General features: G+C 38.9%; 2 protein-coding genes across 8 annotated transcripts in view; one reads left to right on the top strand and one right to left on the bottom strand.

Moving 5' to 3' along the window:
- KATNA1 (katanin catalytic subunit A1) overlaps nucleotides 1-25,183 on the top strand; it is a 51,341-nt gene that overhangs the window by 14,940 nt on the left and 11,218 nt on the right. For 2 of the 4 annotated variants that reach the window (XR_013345659.1, XR_013345658.1), the window contains exons 3-13: nucleotides 958-1,141; nucleotides 2,662-2,783; nucleotides 3,939-4,044; nucleotides 7,462-7,620; nucleotides 9,609-9,735; nucleotides 11,454-11,588; nucleotides 12,380-12,506; nucleotides 16,699-16,959; nucleotides 20,446-20,590; nucleotides 21,225-23,149; nucleotides 23,697-23,861. Coding sequence is in view for 2 of the 4 variants with exons in the window: in XM_077813192.1 (XP_077669318.1) it covers nucleotides 958-1,141; nucleotides 2,662-2,783; nucleotides 3,939-4,044; nucleotides 7,462-7,620; nucleotides 9,609-9,735; nucleotides 11,454-11,588; nucleotides 12,380-12,506; nucleotides 16,699-16,897 (1,159 nt within the window). In the remaining 2 variants the exon portion in view is untranslated. Of the gene's footprint in view, nucleotides 1-957; nucleotides 1,142-2,661; nucleotides 2,784-3,938; nucleotides 4,045-7,461; nucleotides 7,621-9,608; nucleotides 9,736-11,453; nucleotides 11,589-12,379; nucleotides 12,507-16,698; nucleotides 17,050-20,445; nucleotides 20,591-21,224; nucleotides 23,150-23,696; nucleotides 23,862-25,183 lie in introns of those variants that run through there. The other 2 variants (XM_077813192.1, XM_077813193.1) reach the window with 1 other exon arrangement.
- The window catches only part of GINM1 (glycosylated integral membrane protein 1), a 42,004-nt gene continuing 26,450 nt past the window's right edge, over nucleotides 9,630-25,183 (bottom strand). Inside the window, exons 5-8 of one of the 4 annotated variants that reach the window (XM_077813197.1) lie at nucleotides 24,742-24,898; nucleotides 23,809-23,942; nucleotides 21,531-21,694; nucleotides 9,665-9,764 (exon numbers count right to left, since the gene is read on the bottom strand). In XM_077813197.1, coding sequence (XP_077669323.1) covers nucleotides 9,746-9,764; nucleotides 21,531-21,694; nucleotides 23,809-23,942; nucleotides 24,742-24,898 — 474 coding nt within the window. In that variant the 3' untranslated portion in view covers nucleotides 9,665-9,745. Of the gene's footprint in view, nucleotides 9,765-14,690; nucleotides 18,891-21,530; nucleotides 21,695-23,808; nucleotides 23,943-24,741; nucleotides 24,899-25,183 lie in introns of those variants that run through there. The other 3 variants (XM_077813195.1, XM_077813194.1, XM_077813198.1) reach the window with 3 other exon arrangements.

Genomic DNA, 25,183 nt, shown 5'->3' with positions numbered 1-25,183 from the left:
TCTAAAGGTTGTCTGAGCGTCTCAGGAAGAGTAGGAGACACATCTAGTAGTTTCAGTGAGAATTCTGAAGGTGGGAAATTTACACATTTTTAGAATAAATTGCATTCTCTTGGGTTAAGCTGGTCATATTGAGGCGGTTTTGGGAAAGGAATGTGTGTGCAGGGTTAGAAAACAAAAGCTTGGTGGAGTTGCTGTCTTTTTGGAGCCTTGAGATGAGACTTGGATCCTGGTAAGGCAACTTCGTATTAAATCTTACTGTTTTATCAGTAACAATTTTTTTTTAAATATTTTGCTTCTAAGAAACGTAGATTAGTGCACTAGCATTTCATTTCTGGAGTCAGAATCTGATGGTTCTTGTGGTGTTTCAAAAAAAAAAAAGCTGCAGTTGTACATGTAGCTTTTTGTTATTAAGGGCCTAAACAGAGAGGGGCAACGTTTGAAGTCTCCAAAACTCTTTTCCCTCCTTGGTTTGCAAAGTCTGTGTAAGTCTTCTGAAGGGGGTGAAATGCTCCAGTGGATTTTTTGACTTATACTGACCAGTGATCCAGTATTCATGAGAAACTTTTTCATTCTGTGCAAGGGATCAAGAAAGAATACTCTGGTATAGGGATTTCAGTTTCTGTTAGATCATAAGCATCTTTAGGACAGCACCAAGAGCATTGGTACTTCAACATATTATAAACGTATTAAGCTTCTGGTTTAGGTAGGCTAAGTATAGACAAAGGATGAAGTGAGTTTGAAAAGTATGAAATCTCAGTGACTTTATTTTAAAATAAAAGTCCTGGTTTTTGAGCTTAGCTTTTATATTGGCAACTTGTAATATTGGTGGCATCGTAAAATTAAATAGGTAAGAAAGAGTATTTATTTTGGGCAATTCAAAGTTAAGATTTGATGAGGTTTGGTAAAGGTCACATAGTCTTTAAATTTAAACCTTTTGTATATGTTATGACCAATCAGACCTTCTCCAGGAGCCAGAAAACGTCAGTCTGTTCAGTGCAATGATTGCAGAGGTCACAATAACCGTGTAAGTGCAGCCGTCAGAGGCCCTCACCGGCCCGCCTCTCGAAATCCTAATGATAAAGGGAAAGCAGTCCGTGGCCGAGAAAGGAAGGATCAGCAGAATAAAGGAAGAGAGGAAAAGGTAAACTTGTAGATCATTTCATGAAGTTTAGAGATTTGTGGTTTCATTGCATCCTTACGTTGGGGGATAGGGAGATGACTAGTGCAAAGACGTTATCTTTGACCAAACTTAAAACTTGTATAGTGCTTCTCATATTTAAAACACTATATACAAGCATGAAACCTCGGAATATATCTGTAAGGTGTTTAATGGATGAAGATGAACACTGAAGGACAGCATAATTGGCTGAAGGCCACATAGATTAATTAGCAGAGCCAGGGCTTAGAACTTTTGCCAGTTGCTGACCTCAAATCCTGTACATGTTCCCCTAGACGATATTGCCTCTTTGTAAAGCCCTTCTGCTGTGTAACTCAGACCTTATACAAGAGTTCATTGGAAATTCTTGGACATGGCTGTTTACAAGAAATACAAAATTGTATTACTTCAGTCCTCATTTCAGTAGCTGATTCAAATTTTGAGAGTCAGAGTGAATTATTTTTTTATATACGACTCTTGCAGACAACAGTGGGAGGCTGTTGCCTTGTATCTTTCAAAACATCTGGAAGCAAAATTTCTCAGGATTCACTTAACTCTTAAGGGAGATCTTAAACCTCTCATTCAGAAAGTCAGCCTGATCTCAGCTAGTTACATTTCTCTTTTTTTAAAAACAAACTGGCAATATATCTGGATTCAATCTAAAACGACTATTCTTCCAGTCAGAACTAGGTCAGAACTGTGCAATTCCCAGAAGGACAGTGTCACATAATAATAACCTGATAATGGCTGAAATAAGAGATCACATTCAACAAGTAAAACCCATCTTTGACATAGCTTTCTAAAATAAACCAATGTCTTTATCAAATAAATCAAAGCCAACCTATTAATGTCCACAGAACTGATGGATAGATAGAATCCAGGGTTTACTTCCGTTTCTGTAATCTCTAAAAGTGCTTCAATATAGGGGTGTCATACATAATATAAACTGCCTCGTTAGAACTAGACACCTGGAAATGAAATAGCATGTACATCATATTGTATATCGTTGTAAATTAAACAGTTAGCATGGGTGGTAGGCAGGGTTCAGTGCTTTATACTAGTGATAGTATCAAATCCTACTCCCATTGATTTCAATGCAAGTCTTGCAGCTGATTTTAGTAAGAGCAGGATTAACTCTAATAAGTAAAATGCTACATTGAACCTTTAGAAAGAAAGGAAAAAAATGTTGCCTCTGTGCCTTCGGTGGGCTTTGCTGATGGTGAAGTGTTAATGAAAAGTTTTCTTAACCAAGTCAGTTTGAGATATAGATATAGATATATATATATATATATATATTTATTTATTAGTAAAGGCACTTTGAAAGCATCACAGGGGCAGAATATTTATGCAGGGATTCAGAGCTAGATGGGATCCCTTTTACCCCCAAAATTCCAGACTTCGGAGCCACTGTTGGGTCTACCCAGGAGAAGGCAATATATAATACTGCAGTACAGCCTCTCATGAATTCAGACTATCACATGTATCGATTTTGTTTTTTAACATAGAACAAGTCGTCATCTGATGTTTCAGAATCTGAGCCAAAGAAGTTTGATGGTACTGGGTATGATAAAGACTTAGTAGAGGCTTTGGAAAAAGATATAATTTCTCAAAATCCCAATGTTCGATGGTAAGTTTGAGTAAAATTAAGCTTATATCCAGGTTGCAGTTTTTCTGTTATAAAGTGGAGGCTATCTTTTGGGGATTAACTTTTTGACACATTAAATAATTACAGCTACATTGTTTTTTCTATATTAAAGTAAGTTTGCTTGCTTGAATGTTTCTAGCGCTCTTTTTAATTACAAGAAAACTGGTGGAAAACTTCTCCAAATCCGCCTTATAGTCCAGTGTCTGAGCTGCTCATGCATGAGGCACTGTTTCAGTATATGTAAGATTATATTAGGTCTGCCAGTGTCTTTTGGAAAGGCTTTCTGCTGTATAGCTCTATGCTAGCAAAAGGACTTGTCACTAATGGGTCCACCTGAATTGGTGCTGAAAATAGTGTAACCTCTAGTGGAAAAAGACAGTCATTTTTCAGCGTTTACAGAAAGTGTTCAAACCTAGTCTCAAACAAGAAGGGAAGCATAGTTGCCTTGAGTATGCTGATCAGAATATCACAAGATCAGGTTTCTTGGGCTATCAAAGTCCTTAGTGGGAGAGCTACAGAACAGGCAGTGGTAACACACAAGCTTCCCCTAAACTGCCTTAACCAGTGTTCTTCCTCCCTGACTGCACGGAAAGGCTGAGGGCACAAGTGAGAATGTAGTTTAATTTCAATGTCTTTTCAGTCGTTGGCACCTCTGTGGAGATTACAATTGAAGAAGTGATGAGAGAATTTGCCCACTAGTAGTCTGATTACAGTAAAGCTGGAAAGTATAATTTCCAGCTTGAGGAGACATACCCATGCTGCTCTGATCAAGCTAGTGTGCTAAAAATAGAAGTATAGCCGCGGCAGCACAAGCAGCAGGAGGGGCTAATTGCCCCAAATACGTACTTATGGTCTTGAATGGGATCGTACTCCAGGTGTCTAGTCCCTCTTGTTGGTCATGCAGCTTTGGCTACACTTCTGTTTTTAATATGCTACAGGTTTGTGTACCCGAGCTGGAAATTGCCTCTTCTAGCTCCAGTGTAGATATTCCCTAGAAACAGAACTAGACCAACTCATTCGTATAGGCTACTAAATAGCTATTAATGGTAATAAAAGTGTTTTGCATCTTGAATTGAACAGTGATCAGGCATGTCCCTGTCATAAAGTGTTAAACAACGTTCTTTTTTTCTCTATCAGGGATGATATAGCTGACTTAGTTGACGCCAAAAAATTGCTCAAAGAAGCTGTAGTCTTACCAATGTGGATGCCAGAATTCTTTAAGGGAATTAGAAGACCGTGGAAGGTAAGAAATTGCTGATTCTTAGCATGCAATGTAATTCTAAGACCTGTCGTAAGTGGAGCACCTGAACTCACAAATATTCTGTGTATATTATATCTACCCATCTTTAACCAAAACTTTTAAGTCAACTGTGTGTCGTTTGAATACAAATGAAGTTAGTGTAGGCTAAAACGTATACTGACGTGTGCATTCTGTTAGTATTCAAGGAAGTAATATCACTTCACTACTTAGTTTTGAATAGAATCATAGAAATGTAGGACCGGAAGGGACCTCGACAGGTCATCTAGTCTAGTCCCCTGCACTAAGGCAGGACGAAGTATTATCTGAACATCCTTGACAGGTGTTTGTCCAACCTGTTCTTAAAAACCTTACATGACAGCAATTCCACAACCTCCCTAGGTAATTTGTTCCAGTGCTTAACTAACCTTAAGTTAGGAAGTTTTTCCTAATGTCTATCCTGAATCTCCCTCACTGCAATTTAAGACCATTGCTTCTTGTCCTGTCCTCGGTGGTTAAGGAGAAAATTTATCATCCACCTCTTCATAACAATCTTTTATGTACTTGAAGACTGTTAGGTCTCCCCTCCGTCTTCCGCAGACTAAACAAACCAATTTTTTTCAGTCTTTCCTCATAAAATGTGTTTTCTAGACCTTTGATCATTTTTGGTGCTTTCCTATGGACTTTCTGAAATTTGTTCACATCTTTTCTGAAGTGTTCTGCTCAGAACTGGACATGGTACTCCAATTGAACCCTTATCAATGCTGAGTAGAATGAAAGAATTACTTCTTGCGCCTTGATTACAACACTTCTGCTAATACATCTCAGAATTACGTTCACTTTTTTTGCAACAGTATTATTGTGATCCACTGTAACTCCCAGATCCTTTTCTGCAGTACTCCTTCCTAGGCAGTCATTTCCCGTTTTCTGTGTGCGCAACTGACTGTTCCTTTCTGCGTGGAGTACTTTGCATTTGTCCTTACTGAATTTCATCCTATTTAATTTAGACCATTTCTCCAGTTTGTCCAGATCATTTTGAATTTTAATCTGGTCTTTCAAAGCTCTTGCAACCCCTTCCAGCTTGATATCGTCCACAAACTTTAAGTGAACTCTCTGTGCCATTATCCAAATTATTTCTGAAGATATTGAATAGAACCAGGTCAGATCTCTATGAGGCACCACTATATATGGCCTTCCAGCTCGACTGTGAACCATTGAGGATTACTCTGAGTGTGGTTTTTCACCTTATAGTAGTTTTGTCTTCCAGGCTGTATTTCTCTAGTTCAGAGGTGTTCAAACTGTTTGGCGTGCCCCCTAGGGCAGTGGGGAGGAACTCTTTTATGGGGGCGAGTGGTGACGCCAGGCAGCTCATGCCAGCCCCCACAGGGGTGGGAAGGGAGTGCCACCTCCAGCTCCAACTCACCTCAGTGGGCCACCCAGCCTGTGGGTCAGTGTCAACATCTGCTGGGCCCATTTCCACTTCTGGCAGATTCTGAGCCCAGCTCTGGCTCTGTCCCCAGAGACCATTGCATATGCCTTCCCCAACCCTGAAAACCCAAGTGGGGAGGGGCAGAGGGCCAGGTATTGGCCCTGCCATAGCAGGTGCATCCTGGCTGCAAGGTAGAAGCAACCTGCTGCTGAGGGAGCCTTGGCTTGGTATCTGTGTATTTGAAACTTACCGGTGTAGGTAATTTAATTAAAGTTGTATTAAGGTCTCTGTTAGGTTTATAAATAGGCTAACAAGTATACTTTTGCATGTGTCTATTTTTGTCTGAGTTGCAGGGGTGTAACCAAAATGTGACTCAAATTGGGGGGCTCAGCTCAAAGTTTGCAAATCACTGCTCTAGTTTATTTATGTCATGTGAAAGTCATGAGACAATATCAAAAGCCTTACTAAAGTCAAAATCTACTATCGCATCTACTGCTTTCTCCCTATCCACAAGGCTTGTTAATCTGTCAAAGAAGGACACTAGGTTGGTTTGAAATGATTTGTTCTTGACAAATCTGTATTGACTGTTTACCATCTTATTTTCTTCTAGGTGGTTACAAATTGATGGTTTGATTATTTGCTCCATTATCTTTCTGATTAGGGAAGTTAAGCTGAATGGTCTATAATTCCCTGGGTTGTCTTTATTCCTCTTTTTATAGATAGGTATCTAATTTTGCCCTTTTCAAGTCCTTAAGCATCTCTCCTGTCCTCCACAAATTCTCAAAGATAATTGCTAATAGCTCAGATGTCTTCAGCCAGTTCTTCAAGAATTCTAGGATCTATTTCATCAGGCCCTAATCACTTGAAGACATGTAACTTGTTCTTTTCCTATTTGAGCCTCAGATTCTACCCCATTTACACTGATGTTCTCTGTTAGTTGTCCAATCACTGCTAACTTTTTTTTTGGTGAAAAGTGAAACAAATAGGTATTTTAATTAAGACTTTGGCCATTGCTGCGTTTTCTGTTTTTGTCCCCCCTTTTCCCCTCCTGCCCTTCATTTAGTAATGGGCCTACCCTGTCCCTCATTGTTGTCTTGCTTCCCATGAATTTGTAAAATGCTTTCTTATTACCCTTTATATCCCTAGCTAGTTTAATCTCATTTTGTGCCTTGGCCTTTCTAATTTTGTCCTTAAGTGCCTTTGTGTGTGTGTGTGTGTGTGTGTGTGTGTTTTCATTCAAACCTTGTAATTTGACCTAGTCTCCACTTTTTGTATGACTCTCTTTTTTGTTTCAGGTCATGGACGATCTCTTAATTAAACAAGGTGGCCTCTTACCATGCTTCCTATCTTTTCTAAGCATTGGAGTAGTTTGCTCTTGTGCCCTTAATAACATCTCTTTAAAAAACTGCCAACGCTCCTGAACTCCCTTTTCCTTTAGCCATATTTTCCATGGGATCTTCCCTACCAACTCCCTGAGTTTACTAAAGTCTGCCTTCTTGAGTGCATTGTCTCTATTCTGCTGTTTTTCCCTCCTATCACTCCTTAGAATCATGAACGCCATAATTTCATAATCACTTTCAACCAAGCTGCCTTCCACCTTCAAATTCTCCACTCATTCCTCCCTGTTTGTTGGAATCAAAGCCAGAATAGCCTCTCACCCATTTGCTTTCTCCACCTTCTGTAATAAAAGTGGCCTCCAATGCATTTGAAGAACTTGTTGGATAATTTGTACCCTGTTGTCTTACTTTCCCAACAGATGTCTGGGTAGTTGAAATCACCACCAAGCCCTGCATTTTGGATGATTTTGTTAGTTTAAAAAAAGCCTCATCCACCTTCTCTTCCTGGTTTGGAAATGTAATTAAGCAAAAGTTCGTACTAAATAATCCAACACTGAGGCTATCAAACAGTTTCTTAGGCTATGATTGTTGCAGTGGGTTTTCACTAGCCTTAACAGATTTTTGGTACATCACTTTGGACTGTCTCTTTTCAAATAGGGTGTGCTGATGGTTGGTCCACCTGGTACTGGAAAGACTCTCCTTGCAAAAGCTGTAGCTACTGAATGCAAAACAACATTTTTCAACATCTCTTCATCAACACTTACTTCAAAATACAGAGGAGAATCTGAGAAACTTGTCCGCCTGCTGTTTGAAATGGTGACTAACAACTCTAAAAGGAATAGTGGGTAGTAATTCTGTTCCCACAGTAGTGAAACCTACGCAAGATACACTGTGGCAGTAGGCCTCCAATTTAAAGCCTTATTAGTTATATTGAAGTTTGAGACCCTCAGTTTTTAGTGTGTGTATAAATATGCACACAGGTATTATTCATAGAAAACCACTTGTAAAAATTGACAGAATGGTCCTGCTTAGCGTATGTGCTCATACCTCAGGTTGAATTAAAGCATAAGTGCTTTCAGCCAAACTTATGGCCACAGTTCTTGGATTCATGTGACTGCATCAGAATCTCCAGTTTCATTTTAATAAAAGGTTGCTATTCCTCATGGTTTTAAGAAAAACTGTGAATAGTGTAACCAATGTAGTAATGTCTGTCTGAGTCAGCAAGCAGCCCAAAACAATAGCTCAATGGTGGAAGGAGGGGTTTGGCATATTGTGACGTAGATAAACCTTCAGGTACATGGGAAAGGTATACTTGTATAAGATAATGTGAATTTAACTCATTATAGTTGTACCATTATACTCCCCATGTGGACATGCTGATTCTAGTTTAAGAGCTTTTTTGTGGTTTCGCTTATGCCTCTTTGAAAATGGTTTAAAGTAGGCTGAAAAAAGCCACTCTTATTCCAGAATAAGTGCCTACACAGGGAGTTTAAATCACTAGTTATACAAACGTAATGGGTGAAACTTCCCAAGTAGACATACCCAAAGGCTCCAGAGTTCCTTAATCAAGGCCTGCTTATACCTACTAATAATGTGATACACTAAAATAAACATTTTCTGTCTGAGACACTATTTGGTCTGTGCTTTCTACAAATAGACTTTGCAGGCTGATTTGAAATAACTCCCTAAAGACAAAACTACTAAAATTCAAAACCTTGCTCTGCGACTTCAGATCCCAATTAAGTAGATTAGATATGGTCACACAATCATCCGCTATATAAAATGTGTAGTGTTCCCTTTTAGCTAAGAATAACACAAATTTTAATCTTCAGTTCAAATCATATAATGTGGTTAAGACTCAGTAGTCTACAGAGCATGTGACACTTGGAATTAATGGAGTGGTGGACTCAGTAAAGGCTTTTCTACATTGCCAAGTTCAAATGCAGTGCATTCTGGGGTGAACAGTCTTGTAAAATGTGGTTATTGTAGCCTCAATTCTACAAACAAATCCTATCACATTGCTGTGGGAACTTCAGGTTTGAATTTATTGAAGTTGACCACATTATACATGGTAAAGGCATCAAAGTTAATGCCATATACAGCAACAGAAAATATTATGTATGCACAAAGCAATATGTTATAATTGCTGTAGGACAATAACTTTGAATTTCCTAGGTGTTTTTCTCTCTGCTTTTTATCAAATCTCAAGGTCTGGCTAGGATTAGCATGTGACTGCCAGGCTTCTTGGAAACATGTGCTACAGGAATTAGTGTGGATGAATCAGGTGGTGGCATTCACCCCTTGTAGTAGTAATGAACTGATTATCCCAACATGGTTTTAGTGCTGATTTAGGAGATTTGACCTTGGTTTCATTAAAGATCCCATAACATATTACAGGTGTTAACTTTAGTGTCCTGGTCAGATAACTACCTTCGATAATTACTGTGCTTATTTAAATTACATTCTGGGGTGCACTTTGAGCTGGATGTGACATTCATTTCCATGGTAAATTATTGTATAGTGTTGCTGCAGGCTGTTAAATAGCTGGCATGTAATAATCTAAGGGTTACTACACTTGAGTAGGGTAATGTTCTGCTTTTATATCATTGCTACTGAAAGCATAATTGCTCATGGTATGTATGTTTGAAAGGTGGAGGTAAGGGAGAAGAGATGTTGGCTATTTATTCCTATTGTGGTGAATCCCCAAAGCATAGGCAGCTTTAGGAGATGTGACAATTCCAAAGAAATAAGATTATCTTAAGCTTTATTTAAACTGATGTAATTTCAGTTTCTGATTTCTCTAGGCTCGATTTTATGCACCAACAACTATATTTATTGATGAGATAGACTCTATCTGTAGTCGCAGAGGAACCTCAGAGGAGCATGAAGCCAGTCGACGGGTAAAAGCAGAACTGCTGGTTCAGATGGATGGTAAATGAACTTAATCATTGTTGATGGTTCTGGGTTATGGGAAAAAATAAAAGGATTTTATTCTTTTAGGCACAAGAACTTACTTACGCTGTTTTTAAAAAGGCAGATTAAAATGATAAACACATAAACATTACTCAAACTCACAAGACACTACAAATATACTGAGCTCATCTGTACTACCTTATCTACTCCAGCAAACGCTCTTCAGTATCTGAATCTCAACTTCGTATTGTAACTTCAGAATAATTGAGCTTCCTCAAAAGTGTGGAATCATTGAGCTCCTTGTCAGTCATGACTCCTTTTATATAACCCTACACTTCCCACAAGTGATTTTCCCCCTTCCAGCCTAACCCTTCCCCCTTAGTAGTCCAATAAAGTAGAGCAGTCAGATGTAGCTGTATAGCTGTAGTAGCAGAAAGTCTTCAAAGACAACCATCACTAAGCGCTCCAGACTGTAGTCTTCTATACAAGTGATTTGAATAACTGTAATCTATGCAAATTTAAACTTCTAATGGCAGTTAACATCACCTCCAAAAGGATTCACATTATGATACTGTTTTTAAATAGCATTTGAATAAAAATGGCACACTTCAGTTAATTTCTACAGTTAATTTAAGCAATTGTTACTGAATAGGGAAAAACCCATGCCAGTTTAATTTGTGCTGAAAATTAGCTATTTTAAATTTCAAATTCTTTGCTCAACACTGTTGAATATGTACTTAAAGAAACCTTCAAATCCTTTGCTAATCTGCAGAATAACTTGTGTTAGGATTCCAGGAGTCATAAAATCTTTTTTTTAAACTTGAGCAGTCTGATCCTGCACCCATTTAAGTCTATAGAGAAACTCCCATTGACTTAAATAGGAGCATGGTCAGAGCCCTTGAGACACTTTCCTTGCAATTCAGATATTTGCATCAGTAATGAATTTTTCATTAGCTCCCTTTTTTAGCCATGGAATTTTGGAATATTCATAAATGGTGTCTTGTTATGCTTTAATATTAGGGCAAACAGTACAGTGGGTATTCCAGGGTCTGTCACTGATTACAAGCAAAATCTGTCGGTTTTGTCATTAGAATGATTTACAAATAAACACCTTGGTAACAGATGTAGAGGATGACAATTCTAGTAAAACACATCTTGGATTTTTATTAGTAAAAGCTATTTATATAGTGCCACTAATTTAACTATGCTTTACAGATTAAAATACTTCCTGTCTCTTCAAAAGGGTTTTAGTCCATGGACCTAATCCACTAGTCTTGAATGCTGACTTTCCTGGGACTTCTTATGTTAATAAAAATTACTCACCTGAGTAAGGGATTGCAGTATCAGGCCTACAAATTGGTGGGGAAGATCTGATTTTGATAGCAGCAGTTACACTTTTTGGCGTGGCTGTTAATGACATTTTTGAGTATCCTTATTTTTAGTTCCATTCTAAGTTTTCACATTGACACCCTGTGATAAAGGCAAAAATCCAGGCAGATATTGCAAAATTGTCTGTATGTTGATGCAGAAGGACTTGCCCATCTTGTGAAACTTATATCAATGTTAACCTCAGTTCTCTGACCTAGAATTTGCAGTTCTTCATCCCAAAATGGCAGGTAGAACTAAAATTAAACTTGCACTTTAATATTAGATCTCAGGGTATCCGTGATTCTGTATCTATATAGGATCTTCCCATGATAGCTGAATAGGTTTAACTATTTCCCCTCCTACCACAGGTGTTGGAGGGGCTGCTGAAAATGATGATCCTTCCAAAATGGTTATGGTACTTGCTGCTACTAATTTTCCTTGGGATATTGATGAGGCCCTAAGACGACGACTAGAAAAGAGAATTTACATTCCTTTACCATCAGGTACAAAGATTTCCTTAGATTAAAAAAAAAGTGATCGTTGCTTCTTTTGTTTTGTGATGAGTCTTGTGATTTTTGGCAGTATCTTAGTATACTGTGCCGGACATCTGGGCTCGGAAGAGACCTTTGAACTTTGGAGGCACTTTACCCTGAGTGTATTGTTTGGTTGAATGCATTCATGGTCTGGATATGGAAGAGAGTGCATCAAGTTCCATAACACCACAGACAAAGCATTAAAATGGCAGGTACATGTGGGTATAAGGCCAATGGATACAGAGATAAGCCTAGAACAGAGAGGTGAAAAACAATGTAAGGACTATAATTGATTGAATTTCAAAAATAGGAATGCAAAGTTAACACTCCTAAAAAGTGGCCTGACTTTCAGAAATGCTGAGTGCCCAGCTGCAACCTCTTACGTCTAAGGAGGTTGTGGAAACTCCTTCACTGGAAGTTTTTCAAAAGGAGGCTTGATAGCCATCTGTGTTGGATGGTTTAGACACAACAAATCCTGCATCTTGGCATGGAGTTAGCTAGATGACCCTTGTGGTCCCTCTAACCCTATGATTCTAAGTCCATTTGCGCTCAGCGCTTCTGAAAATCCGGCAACTTGTTAGGATCCTAAATATAGACTTAGGAACTTAACTTTGTGCTCCTGTTTCTGAGAATATTTGCCTTCTGAATTGGACTTTAGATGTAGATGTAGAATAGAGCAAAGGAGGATTAAAACAAATTAGAGCCAGCCTGTGTGTATCTTTTGAATCACAGAATTATAGACATGCTATTTTTTTGTTTAGCAAAAGGCAGAGAAGAACTCTTACGGATAAACCTGCGAGAGTTGGAACTGGCTGACGATGTTGACCTTGCAAATATAGCTGAAAAAATGGAGGGTTATTCTGGTGCAGACATTACCAATGTATGCAGGTATGTCAGAATTGCAACCTTATAAAACAGTTTCTCTTGTTGAATCACTTATTTGAGAACTAGTCGGCCTTAATCCTGTCCAGTAGCGACCCTAATTTGGTGACTGAAATTAACAGTACTCCGAAAACACAAATCTTGTCACTAAGTTAAAGGCTTATTAAACTGACTTGGTTCTCCGAGTAGTTTTCACATTCTGTCTGCTTCTTGAACTGAAAGCTCTCCAGGGCAAAGGACTGTCCCCCACTCTATGCAACACCAACTATGATGAGGGCTTCCCCACTCTGATGGCAGCTTTTTGTGTGTAATCAGAACAAGTAGAGGGGAAAAAAGGAGTGGATGGTGAAAAGGCAGTGAATAAAGAAAAGTTTGCCCTAAATATTTGACCACTCTAAACTGAGTTGAGGCAAATACAGTGTTAGATGTAAGTAGCTGCTTCTCTTGTGTGTGTGTGTGTACATGGCTTTTATTTCAACTCAATTTATATGAATGAGGGAGGCATAGGGGCACTTTAGCCAAAATATTGTTTGTAGGATGCTGGATGTAATGACGCTACTAAATTTTTTTAACATAATTTCTATTGTCCTAAAATATCTCTTCTGCTGGTTGACACTAGATTTGCTACACAATCCAGTTAATACTGGATACTGAAATATTGTTTTTATTGCCATATTGGGAAAACTGGAACATCCAGTTACATAAGAAAAGAAACAGGAGAGAATGGAAGGGATTGAACAATTTTTTGATGGGGAGAGGAGGAGGAAGATGCAGGAGGAAGAGGTGTTCTAGACGAATATTAAGGGAGGCAAGTTGTTTGTCAGAAAATGAACAACTTCATGGTGCAGTTCCGAGGAGAATTGCAAATTGAAATGAGAAATGAAAGCACACCAGTCAATTCCATTTTCACCAGGTGGTTCATTTCAACCTTTATCGATTTGTTAAATGCTTCTATGCAAAGGACCTATTCCAAACCAGAGAAATCCTTACTTTGTTCCCTGAAGCTGCTTCAGAAATATGGTAGATGTGTAAGGGTCCCTTCAATAAAATCTTCAATCACATTAAATGTTTCCTTAATTACATGGATTAATTTATTGAGATGTAGGATTCCCTAAAAGCAAGATTTACCTTTTTAGTAACTTTAGGGTTTTACACACACCAGAAGATGCTACTGATTTTTTTTGATCATCCTGCTATGCAGACTTAGCAGAGCAGGGGTTTTATTTCCTCTGGTATCAATCTCAAGATCTCTCTCCTCCTAGGATTTTGAGACTTTTAGATTTTCTGGGCCTGTGAATCACTTTGGGGACTGATTATCCTACATTTTGGTCTTGAATTTTGGGTCTCTGTTGCCGCCTTTTTCCCTGCACGGTATAGACAAATCTCAGTTGAAGAAGTTTCTGCAGTGGAAAGCAAGGGCCAGGCCCTTGTTAACGTGTCAGATAGTTAAAGCTCCCAGTAGCTCCCTAAAAGAGAACTCCCTGCCCCTGAGGCCTGGCAAGTGGTGGCTATTGTTGCAGTAACTGAATTTGGAAATCTAGGGGGAACGAGAAGCTGTTTTTTAGGACTTTTTTGTCTCATTCACGGCCAGTTAAACCATTCTCAGTACTATAGTATAAAGAGTAAGTTTTTATAAATAGGCAGCAGCGTATCTAGCTGTCTCGACACCCAAGGCCCACCCTGTTAACATTTTTATGGTGCGGAGCAATATGTACTCTTTACCTGAGGGTGAATATAGAAGAAAGAAAATTAGGTGGCTTAGTTCAAGTCCTTCTGAGCTTTGAAATAAAACTTTGTTACCACTTTCATTGTGCCCCCTCCCAACAATGGCTTTAATTGCTGCAACTGGTCTGTTGGGCTTCTGTCCATCCTCAGCGTGGACAAAATCATGATTTTATCAGCATCTCCCATGTGGCCTGATCTGTCCGTTTATATTTGCTAGTGAAAAAGATGAAACAATACCTGTAGTAAAATGAAATACTATTTTTAGTTATTAAAATGCACAAACTTTTCTTTTTGGTTGAAAATGTATGGTTTTAGAACTTAATTTCAATAAATTACTCAAACAGTGCAAGCTAAACTGCAGACTTTTCAGTCACTTGTCCAACCCTCCCCACTAAGTATGTGTATGTAGACTGTTACTTTATTTGCTTACCTAACACAGGAACTACCAATAAGTCAATCACTTAATACAGCAGGAAAAGAGGTATTTATAGGGACAGTTTATAAGCACTTATTGCAGCCAGCAATATAAGGTACATAGGGATGAATAGGTTTGGGGTTTGTTTGGGTAATCATTCAATCCCTAGCTCAGATTTGTAATTAATTTGCAGTCTGGAGATACTACAGACCTTCTATAGTAAACTGCTTTTTCAAAACCCTTCCCTTTAAATGTATATGTTCCATTCATGTGTGACGGTTTGGGATTTCGTGAAACAGTTCTAAATAGGGACAGTCCAATTCTCTGTACAATAGCACAGTCAAAAAGGAAAATAGTGTGGGACTAACACAGGTCCCTGCCACTACAAATCTATCTGTAGTGGTGGTGGATACTTCTATTCCTCACAGAATAGGGGTATAAGCCCTGCTCAGTAAGGCTGTGAAGTGCACAGAAATATTAACCAAGTGAGGTTTGAATGTTTAGTCTTCTGGTTCCTGGCCCACTGAATTTATCCTAAGGATACAAGAACATTCAAGGAGAAGGATCCATTTCATGTCCCATCTGGAATTTTAGTTCTGTCTGGCTGCTTTAGAGTGATGCAAGAGGAAGTTGTGCAGAGCAACTGGAATTATCAAGAGATTTAACGGACAAAACTCTATGAAGTTTAGTTATGCATCTGCAAATGGTGAATTTTCCAGCCTTTGTTACTTGGTCAAAACAGCAGACTTTCCTGACTATGATAAAAGTAACTTCTGTGAACTCAAGACTATCCCTCTGCTTGAGTTGAAACTCCTGCTCCAAACCATGCAGATTCTAGAGATGGTCAGAACAGTTTAACATCGCCAAACTACATCATAAATGGGAACTCTATATATATTTCACATTTCTTATCCAAACTGCAGCTAGCTGTGATAAGGAGCAATTAAGGACATACTCCCATAGTCAGTAATCAGTTTAAGCGAAGTCATATTGCTCAACTTGATGACAATTTCTATGCAGACTCTGCATTGTTCTGACCTTACTGCAAGATATAACAGGAGGAGAAAAAGGCTTGCTTTCAGCAGCAAAAGGAACAAACAGATGCACATTATGTATTCTGGTTCTCTTTGCCCCCATCTGTCATACCTATGCCCTAATTGATTTAAAATTGGTTCACTAAACTGACAAGCTGGTGGTGGTGCAAATCAGAAATAGAATTCCAGGTTATATATTGTGAAAAGTAATCTTCTAGCTACAGATGGATCTTGAAATAATTTTTAGCATTAGCCCCCTATTATTCCACAACCCTGAACTTGTTCAGTGTCTGTCTACATTTAAAACACTACAGCAGCACAGTGTAGACGCTATGCTGATAAGAGGTTGGTGTAAGCAATCCTCAGTCCTGAGAGGCAGTAGTTAAATTGATGGAAGAATTCAAAGGTCTGGATTTTTGATACCCCTGACTGACATAACTAAGGTCTTTTCTACACTAGACAATTAGATCAATTTAATTATCTTTAGCCAACCACAGGTGGTTTTGCTAGCTGAAAGCAACATTCCAAGCTAGAATTTGACTACTGCATAATCTAACAGGTACAAGGTAAATGTACTTTCAGTAGTACTGCAGATAGGTGTCACTGAAGCTCTCTGGTTCTAAGGGTGCAGTTTCAAAGATTCTGCTGCACATAAGGATGGTCCAGTAAGTAAGCCACTCATCTGGGAGTTGGGAGAAGTGGGTTCAGTTCCCTTCTCCACCACATACTTCCTGTGTGACCTTTGGCAAACATTTAACCTCTCTCTGTTCCCCATCTGTAAAACTGGAATAAGAGACTTCCTGACCTCACAGGAGTATGATGAAGATAAATATTAAAAATTGTGAAGTGCTTAGCTACCACAGTAATCAGGGGCCATATTAGTACTAAGATAGAACAGAAGTTAGTGAAAATTAATTTTTGGTTCTCCCAATTGGAATGTGGTAACTTAATTTAAAGCCTAACTTGGTAGCCTCTTAAGCAACTAAATGTCCATATTAATGAGTTGTTTCCTCTTAACGTATAGGGATGCATCACTGATGGCTATGAGAAGGCGTATTGAAGGCTTGACACCAGAAGAAATCCGAAATCTTTCCAGGGATGAAATGCATATGCCTACAACTATGGAGGATTTTGAAATGGCTTTAAGAAAGGTTTCTAAATCGGTATCTGCTGCGGACATTGAAAAATATGAAAAATGGATTGTTGAATTTGGATCATGCTAAGTCTTCCTAACCAAACTTCCCCTGGGAAACCTGTCTTAAAACAGCTTCAGAAGTAACGAAAGGTAGTGTTCATGTGCACTAAGTGCTATTTTTTTAACTTTCTTGAACTTAAGAGCAACATGATTCTGAATAAAGTGATTTTTTAAATTGCATTTCACTTTTGCCTTTTCTTTGAATTTACTCAGAACAAGTCTCCTTCCCTTTAAAAGATATGAATGTCAGTCAAATGTTTTGGTTTTCATTTTGTTTTATTTTAATTGAATAGTGGGATCTGTTCACCAGTGGGGTTCATATGAATTCTTTCACTAGCACAGAAACTGGTTGTCTTTGTGCTTGTTAGATCCTGATACTGCAAATCTCAACATAGGAAGAATAAGATTCACTAAACAGTGGTGCCAATTCATCTGTAGCAAATTTTGCCTTTTAAATGTTCCTGCATCTGTTAAAAGAAATTGTGACAAGACTAAGGTGCAAAAACCCTGAAACTTGTAACAGTTAATAAATTAAACTTAAGTCTGACTGAACTAAAAAGTAAGACTTCACTTAAGATGCATTGGGAAAAGCATTTCCTTCGGATATGCTGGGCAACTCTGATTAATACCAGACTATTTTGCCAGCACTGCCACTGAGTCAGGTTTGCAGTCTACAAGTGTTGCAGTTGTCTTTAGAAAGTGGAGAGCAAGGTATTAAACATATCTGGCACACTTTCTATTAAAATAAAAAAAAAAAATGTTGGCAGATGACTTGCTCAGGGAAGGAATCTGTGTTCTAAAATAAGCTTGTGATGTACAAGTGAGTATGTCCTAGACTTCTATAGAAGTCCTGTTTTAAAGCTCTTAAGAGTGGCCATCTAAAATGGGATAACTACTACCCCTGTTTGGGCATGTGCCAGTTTATCGTATTGAGGAATTTTACTTTAAAAATTTAAATTTTAAAATAGGGCCAAAGATCAACTATTCTAAGGCCCACTGCCCTCAATCTTAAAGCAAGACCACACATGACTCTCTAGTGAGGTTCTTTCTTGTAATATTAAATAATCCTATTAGTTTGGGAATACCATTGGAAAGCTAAAAATCCAGCCTGTTTTTTTTTCTTCAGGTAATGGATTTCTGCAAGTCACTTCTCTACAGTTTGATTTCCTTTCAGTATATTTTTATATGTACAGTGAGTGTAGTAAACAATTTAAATGTTAATTTATGTGAACATCTGAGAGAAAACTATGCCTCCTGTATTCAAGATAGTAAACAATGTCTTGTAAGACATTTGTGTTTCTGAGAAACTTTATACAATACCACAAGATATACAAAAAGCATAGTAAACAAGTCATCTCTAAGTGGCTTACAATTTTCAGTAGGGAAGGGGCTTAATATGAAATTGGCTGTTGAATAAAGTGCTTGAAATATCAAAAATTGCCTTAATATCTTGTTTTACATATATAGTAACTCCTTCTTTTAATAGTAAGAACAATTGTTGTTTTTACAAGGCACAGTCAAGGGTAATAGGTCTAAAACCAGGTTGACCACCTTTGTTTGGGCTTGCAGGCACGTGTGTAATGCTTGAAGATTATCACATTCTGTATTTCATTACCTAACTGCCTTATCTGTGAATACAAAGGCCAGCTCCCTGTCCTATCTGCTGGGAGAGTATTTTAAAGAAGTTAAAACCTGTCACAACCCTCATAGTAGGAAGCTGCTGCTGTTTAGGAGCAAGAGGCTATGGAAAGAGGGGCGATCATTTTGGGCCTCAACCTTGAAATGTCCCTTTAAACATAAATCAGTTGACATACTGTTTTCATAAAAGGAAGCAAATAAGGTATTTAAAGTTCCAGTGCCAACTTTTAGGTCCACTGAAGATTGGTACAAAGATTCAGACGCAAGCATGGTATTGAGTACATCATTTCTCCGCTAAATTGTCTGTCTTCTCTGGCATATCTGAAGAGATGTTTATCACAACCACAGGTGCAGTGTTGCTAGCCTCCAGGTGAAGGACTCCTCTGAAAGACACATTACTTAACATTAGAAAAGGGTAGCTCTGTTCTGAGAATGCAAATTTTTCTTATCAGGGGGTAGCTGTGTTAGTCTGTATCCACAAAAAGAGAGTCCGGAGGCACCTTAAAGACTAACTGATTTCATGGGTAAAAAACCACTTTTTTGCATCTGAAGAAGTGGGTTTTTTACCCACGAAAGCTTATGCCTAAATAAATGTTAGTCTTTAAGGTGCCACCGGACTCATTGTCAAGTTTTTCTTGTTTATGTTCTCAACCTTTCATTGTAAAAACATATGAAGTACGTGCAGACTTCGTTTATTATCTATTACATGAAGAGGCAGCACTAGTACTGAGGTTTTAGGAAAGCTGCTTTGATACTTGGTGACATGGCACATCATGTAAGCTGGTTTCCAATCTAAAATATTAGCGTACGATTCAGCTCCTACCTCACAGATATTAAAACTTGATTTGAAAGCAGTTTAAACAATTATCTGCCACCAGGAGCTACATTCGTGTTAAGCCAAACCGCATGTCAAATGAGACAGGCGGGACACGTTTACAAGACACGCTTTTATAATAGAGAACTCTGAAGATTCAACATGCTACTGTTCAATTAAGGGATGAGCATTCCCCATCTGCTTGAAAGCCCTAGTAAGTCTTCCACAAACATGAGACCTGCCACTGTGGCTAGTTCTAAGGTGATTTCTTTAATCGATAAAGAAAAATGCAACCTTGAAAGGTGGCCTGCAATTGGAAAAATTACCTCTTTCAAACTCTGTTGGCATACACCCCACCTATTGGAACAGTGGCCAGCAGTGATTAGGTCACATGTATGCTTTTCAGTGGTAGGTTAAGGAATTATAGCTTAATTCCACCTGTTTTTGACCACTTGTTTACAAATCAGTACTTTGCTCATTGTCAGTCTGTATAGTTAGCCTTTTTTCTAGTTCTGCCTAGTTTAAACAGATGTCAGTATTAATCCACTTGCTTGTTGTACAGTAGTCAGATCCAATGAGTGTTGCTGTCTCCCTACTCTGATGGTAAATGAACTGCTCTGGTTTTAACATTGTGCTTGGTGAGAAGTGAAGATGGCAGGGGGTGACAGCAGGACAGATGCCTTGGCACTTTAAGGGTATACTTTTTCAGTTTGCAAAGCCTTTACTCCGCAAACCCAGAAGGGCTGTCAAGCACCTTGAGGTCTCACGCCTGCCTGGCTGGCTGGCTTTATTCCTTATATGGCTTTATATAATCTGTTACAGCTGAAGACTTCAGCTGATTTTGGCATAGACAAGTCCACTGTGGCTCAGATGTAAGACATTTTCAGTTTTAACTCCATCTTAATGTTCACCTGGTATTTTATTTTCAGTATGTTAAAACCTTGAGGTATGTTGTCTTACTGTGTTGAAAGTAAGCATAAACTCCATGCCTTGCTCACTGAGGGCTGGTCTACGCTGTGTGTGTGAGAGAAATCGATCTAAGTTACGCAACTTCAGCTACGTGAATAATGTAGCTGAAGTCGACATACTTAAATCTACTTACCACAGTGTTTTCACTACGGTAGGTGGACTGCTGATACTCCCCCGTCAACTGCCTACGCTTCCCGCTCCGGTGGAGTACCGGAGTCTATGGGAGACCACTCGGCCGTTGATTTATCGGTCTTCACCAGACATGATAAATTGACCCCCACTGGATTGTTTGCTCCAGAGGTAAGCGTAGACATGCCCTGAGCTGATGTGCTTCTTACTCAAGGTAGCACAGCTTGGATACAGGGACTAATCACAGCACTCTACTCTGCCAAGCTGCAATTAATGCTTTTCGTTGTCAGAGCACTACACCCACTAATTCGCCCCCCCACCCTTACAGAAAAGGGAGGCAAACTGTCACCAGATGAGGGAAGTGAAGTGACTTCTGTAGAATGAGAAGGTGTATATAATTGACTCACATGATTTAGGCTTTGTCTACACTGCCAAGTGAAAGACAAAACTTTTGTTGTTCACAGGTGCTTAAAAAAGCTCCCTCCCCCCAAAAGACAAAAGTGTTGTGAAGGCAAGTGGCAGTGTAAACGACTCAGCTCATTATCAACAGGAGTGCTCTCCTTGTAGGGGGTGGAAGTATTTTGTCAGCAAAAGTGCAGACAAACAGCGTTTACGCTGCCTGCCTGAGTGACGGCTGTGTAGTGTAGACAAAGCTGTAGTGCTTTCAAAGCGCTTCAGTGTCCTTGATTGAAAGCATAGATTTTCATTCAGCAATTTTTATTGCTAAAGCCAGGCTGTGTGGCAAAGTTAGGACCGAAACGGAACGTATGGTTCTTAACCTTGTTTGACTACACTGCCATTGCAGAGCTTCAGATATCTGATCTTCCTGTTCCTGAGATGAATAATGCTGTAGAGAAAAAGCATACCCCTCACAGATGGTCTTCAGAGAGCTACTGCTACGCATGTAAAATGGTGATAATACATTAATTTAATAGGGGGTACTGACCTGTTTTTTCCAAACTTCCTTATAAGAAACCACTTACAGTGGAAAGCTAATCACTGCTTTTTTGTGGAGTGGTAGCAAACTCTCCACATTATGAGGTTGTCTCCTTTCATTGACTAGTCTTAGGACTACAAACAGCTTTTTTGGGAGTATGCAAGAATTACTCACTTGTGTTCGCAGGAAGGGAAAAGCACTTTTAAGATTCCTAAAACAAGAGCTGCTCCTACAACTCCAGTCCCAATGACTTCCATCAACTTAAAGAACACAGGGAAAGATTTAAGCCAGAACCCGCACAGCTCTTTTCTCAAGAACTCCACCCACTGGCACATCACCTGAAACCAACAAACATGTTAAAAGAACAAGACAGTGTCTGAAATATGTCTAGTGCAGTCTAGCTACTGGTGAATCCCTACAAGATGGATTAGCTCTGGTTTAAACGTATAATACAGTTCATACACCGCTTTACATATCACTCTTATTTTCTAATTGATAGTCTCCCTGCTCAGGAAGATTTGACACATGCAAATCTGTGAGACAGCCTTAGTCATATGAGAGGAGATCCCATGTTTGGGTGGGGAGTTGAGAATCACAGAGCAGCCAGAGGCAAGGCTATAGTGAAGCTTAGAGGTAGATTACACATGCTACTTGCGACCAGAATAGCATTTCCCACTGCAGTATGTATCAGGGAAAGGGTTACTGGTGTTGCAGCAGCAACATTACATTGGCTATGAAGCACTGTTGAGGGCTGCCTGAGAGAGCACAAGAGGGTAGAATATTTGGAGGACGACCCTGGTGATTTTTTTCAACTGTCAAACAATGCCAGGTATTAACCTGCTGCAGTGGTAACTTGCAGGTAGTATGTTTTGTTTTCATGGTGCTCGCTTTTTGTGTCTGACTGCAACAGTCTCTAAAACAGGAGCATTGTAGCAGTAACTGTACTCCCAGGTGGAGAGTACTGAACAGAATTTTTCCTTTTGAAACATCTGGTATTGGCCACTCTCAGAAACAGGAGACTGGATCAGATGGATCACTAGTATCATACAACAGCAATTACTACATTCTTATCATGTAAGACTGTGTACCCGCAACAAAATTGCAACTGGGAAAGTTGCAATTTCAATTCTCAGCCCTGTTTAACTTGAAACAGCCTATTACTTTGGTGCAGAATGTATCATGCTGCTTTTCTACATACCAAAAAAAAGAAAAAAACAATCACAGGCTTCTCTAAAAAAATAAAAAAACCCACCAGAATAGTTTTCATAGCCTCTAGAAAGGCACTGTGTTTGTGAAATGGCATGTGGATGGCCTTTATGTTGCAATGCACAACTTACTGAATCATGCTTTTTTGTGGGAGGAGGGCTGCCATAAAAATAAAGGGAAGGGTAACCACCTTTCTGTATACAGTGATATAAAATCTCTCCTGACCAGAGGCAAAACCCTCTCACCTGTAAAGGGTTAAGAAGAAGCTAGGAGAACCTCGCTGGCACCTGACCAAAATGACCAATGAGGAGACAAGATACTTTCAAAACTGGAGTGGGGGGGACAAAGTGTGTGATGTTTTTTCCGGGAACAGATCAAGAATGCAGTCTCAAACTCTAAGTTAGTAAGTAATCTAGCTAGAAATGCATTAATTTCCTTTTATTAAATGGCTGGTAAAATATGCTGTGCTGAATGGAATGTATATTCCTGTTTTTGTGTCTTTTTGTAATTTAAGGTTTTGCCTAGAGGGATTCTCTGTTTTGAATCTGATTAACCTTTAAGGTATTTACCATCCTGATTTTACAGAGGTGATTCTTTTATTTTGTCTTCAATTAAGTCTTTTTAAGAACCTGATTGCTTTTTCATTGTTCTTAAGATCCAAGGGTTTGAGTCTGTGATCACCTGTACAAATTGGTGAGGATTTTTATCAAGCCTTCCCCAGGAAAGGGGATGTAGGGCTTGGGGGGGATATTTTGGGGAAAGACGTCTCCAAGTGGTCTCTTTCCCTGTTCTTTGTTTAACACGCTTGGTGGTGGCAGCGCAGGGTTCAAGGACAAGAGAAAGTTTGTACCTTGGGGAAGTTTTTAACTTAAGTTGGTAAGAAAAAGCTTAGGGGGTCTTTCATGCAGGTCCCCAAATGTGTACCCTATAGTTCAGAGTGGGGAAGGAACCTTGACAAGGGGTGTCTGGCTTCCTTTCCTAGCCATGGATTAATGGGGAAAATTTACTGCTTTCTGCTTGATTCTAAAAGGAGGAGAGACTAAGATTCTGTAACATTGGACAAATAAGTTTGTGTTGATTAGTATAGTGCTACTCTTAACAGCATTCCCCCTAACTGTTGTTATTTTCTTCTAGATTTCTCACTTGCTCTTATCCATTTCCAGTCCGAAACACAAAATTAGAGACATTTCTGATTCCGTTTTAACTGGGACTTAAGATGGACACCATAAGTATTTTAAACAATTACCTTGTAAGATGATGGAGGTTCTGTCCTGAGAGGAGTCTCTGGTAACTTGCCAGGTAATGTCTCTTCATCTACTGTAGTTTCTACTTGCCAGAGGAGGTAGTGACTGGTTGGTTGCAGTGGGCCTTGAACATCTACTAAAGAAGCAGAAAGGCATAGTTAGTTAAACATTTTAGCTTCTCCATTTCACCCACACAACTTCTGGTGGAGCAGCATATGATATAACGATGCACACAGTAAGCAAAAGAAAGCAATGCTTCATGTATGTGCGCACTGCAAGGTTATCTAAGTTTATAATGAAAATGCAAATAATTAAAGCAGACATTTTCATTTGACCTTCGGAATAAACCCTGAAAGAAGCTGAGGTAGCATTACAAGGCAGATTCAACTATGAACTTTAGCTGTCATCTGCTAAAAGGTGAGAAATAAAATTCATCAAGTCCCTTAGTAAGCCCATAAGAGAATTTGATTAATAAATTGAATTCTAGCCACATTTTCAATATAAAGTAAAATTTGGTAACTCAAACTATTCCCTATATAGAAATGGACCAGACAGGAACTTACTTTACAGAACTCAATTCTTGTCTTGAGAGAGCTTCAGTGGTAACCTTTATTGTAGGACTAGGGCAGAAATGGCAAATACAACTCAGCTAGGAGAACTACAGTGATATTAGATCCCCATCATCTTAAGTGCCATTTCAGAATCACCTCTAAAGGAAAAAACATATTTGAAAAGAACAAAAGAAACAGCACACAATACTAAATCATAACCAATAATCTCTTAATGAACAGTGTATGTCTTGGGAAAGTCAGTTCACCTCTACATGCCTCAGCTTCCCTCTCAATGAAACTGGGATAGTGAAACTTGCCTGCCTTTGTCACATGCTTTGTGATTTATGCATTAAAAGCATGATGTAAGTGCTATATATTACATACCTTTTCCTGAGAGATTGGGAAGTGTAAACAACATGTCCTTGTCCCTGGGGATGGAATACAGCATGCTTTCCTTCAGAGGAACAGAATGGTTTGAATGTCTAAGTACTCTCAGGCCCTTAATTAATATGTTTATTTCAGTAACCTCCTCTTGTTGAACCTGCAAAGGAGAAAAATATTGGAATTTTATATATTTTAAAGTAAGGGTGAGGCAGGCCACTGGCTAAAAACAAGCACCATTAAAATACTTTTAGCATGAAGATTTTTGTGGATGCACAAATATTACTAACATAATGAACATAATTACATAACATAATTCTTTTTATTTACTTATACATTAGCATGAGTGTGTTAAAGGTTGGGAAGGTGCCTGTTCCTGCAAGAAGGTGTGTTAATATGATCTGCTTGATTTTCAAGAGTTGTACCTAACTCATTATAGCCTTGA

This window comes from Eretmochelys imbricata, chromosome 3 (genome assembly GCF_965152235.1).
Source record: "Eretmochelys imbricata isolate rEreImb1 chromosome 3, rEreImb1.hap1, whole genome shotgun sequence".
Lineage (NCBI taxonomy): Eukaryota > Metazoa > Chordata > Testudines > Cheloniidae > Eretmochelys > Eretmochelys imbricata.
The sequence above is the reverse complement of the archived record's forward strand: the minus strand, read 5'-3'. Positions and strand labels throughout refer to the sequence as shown.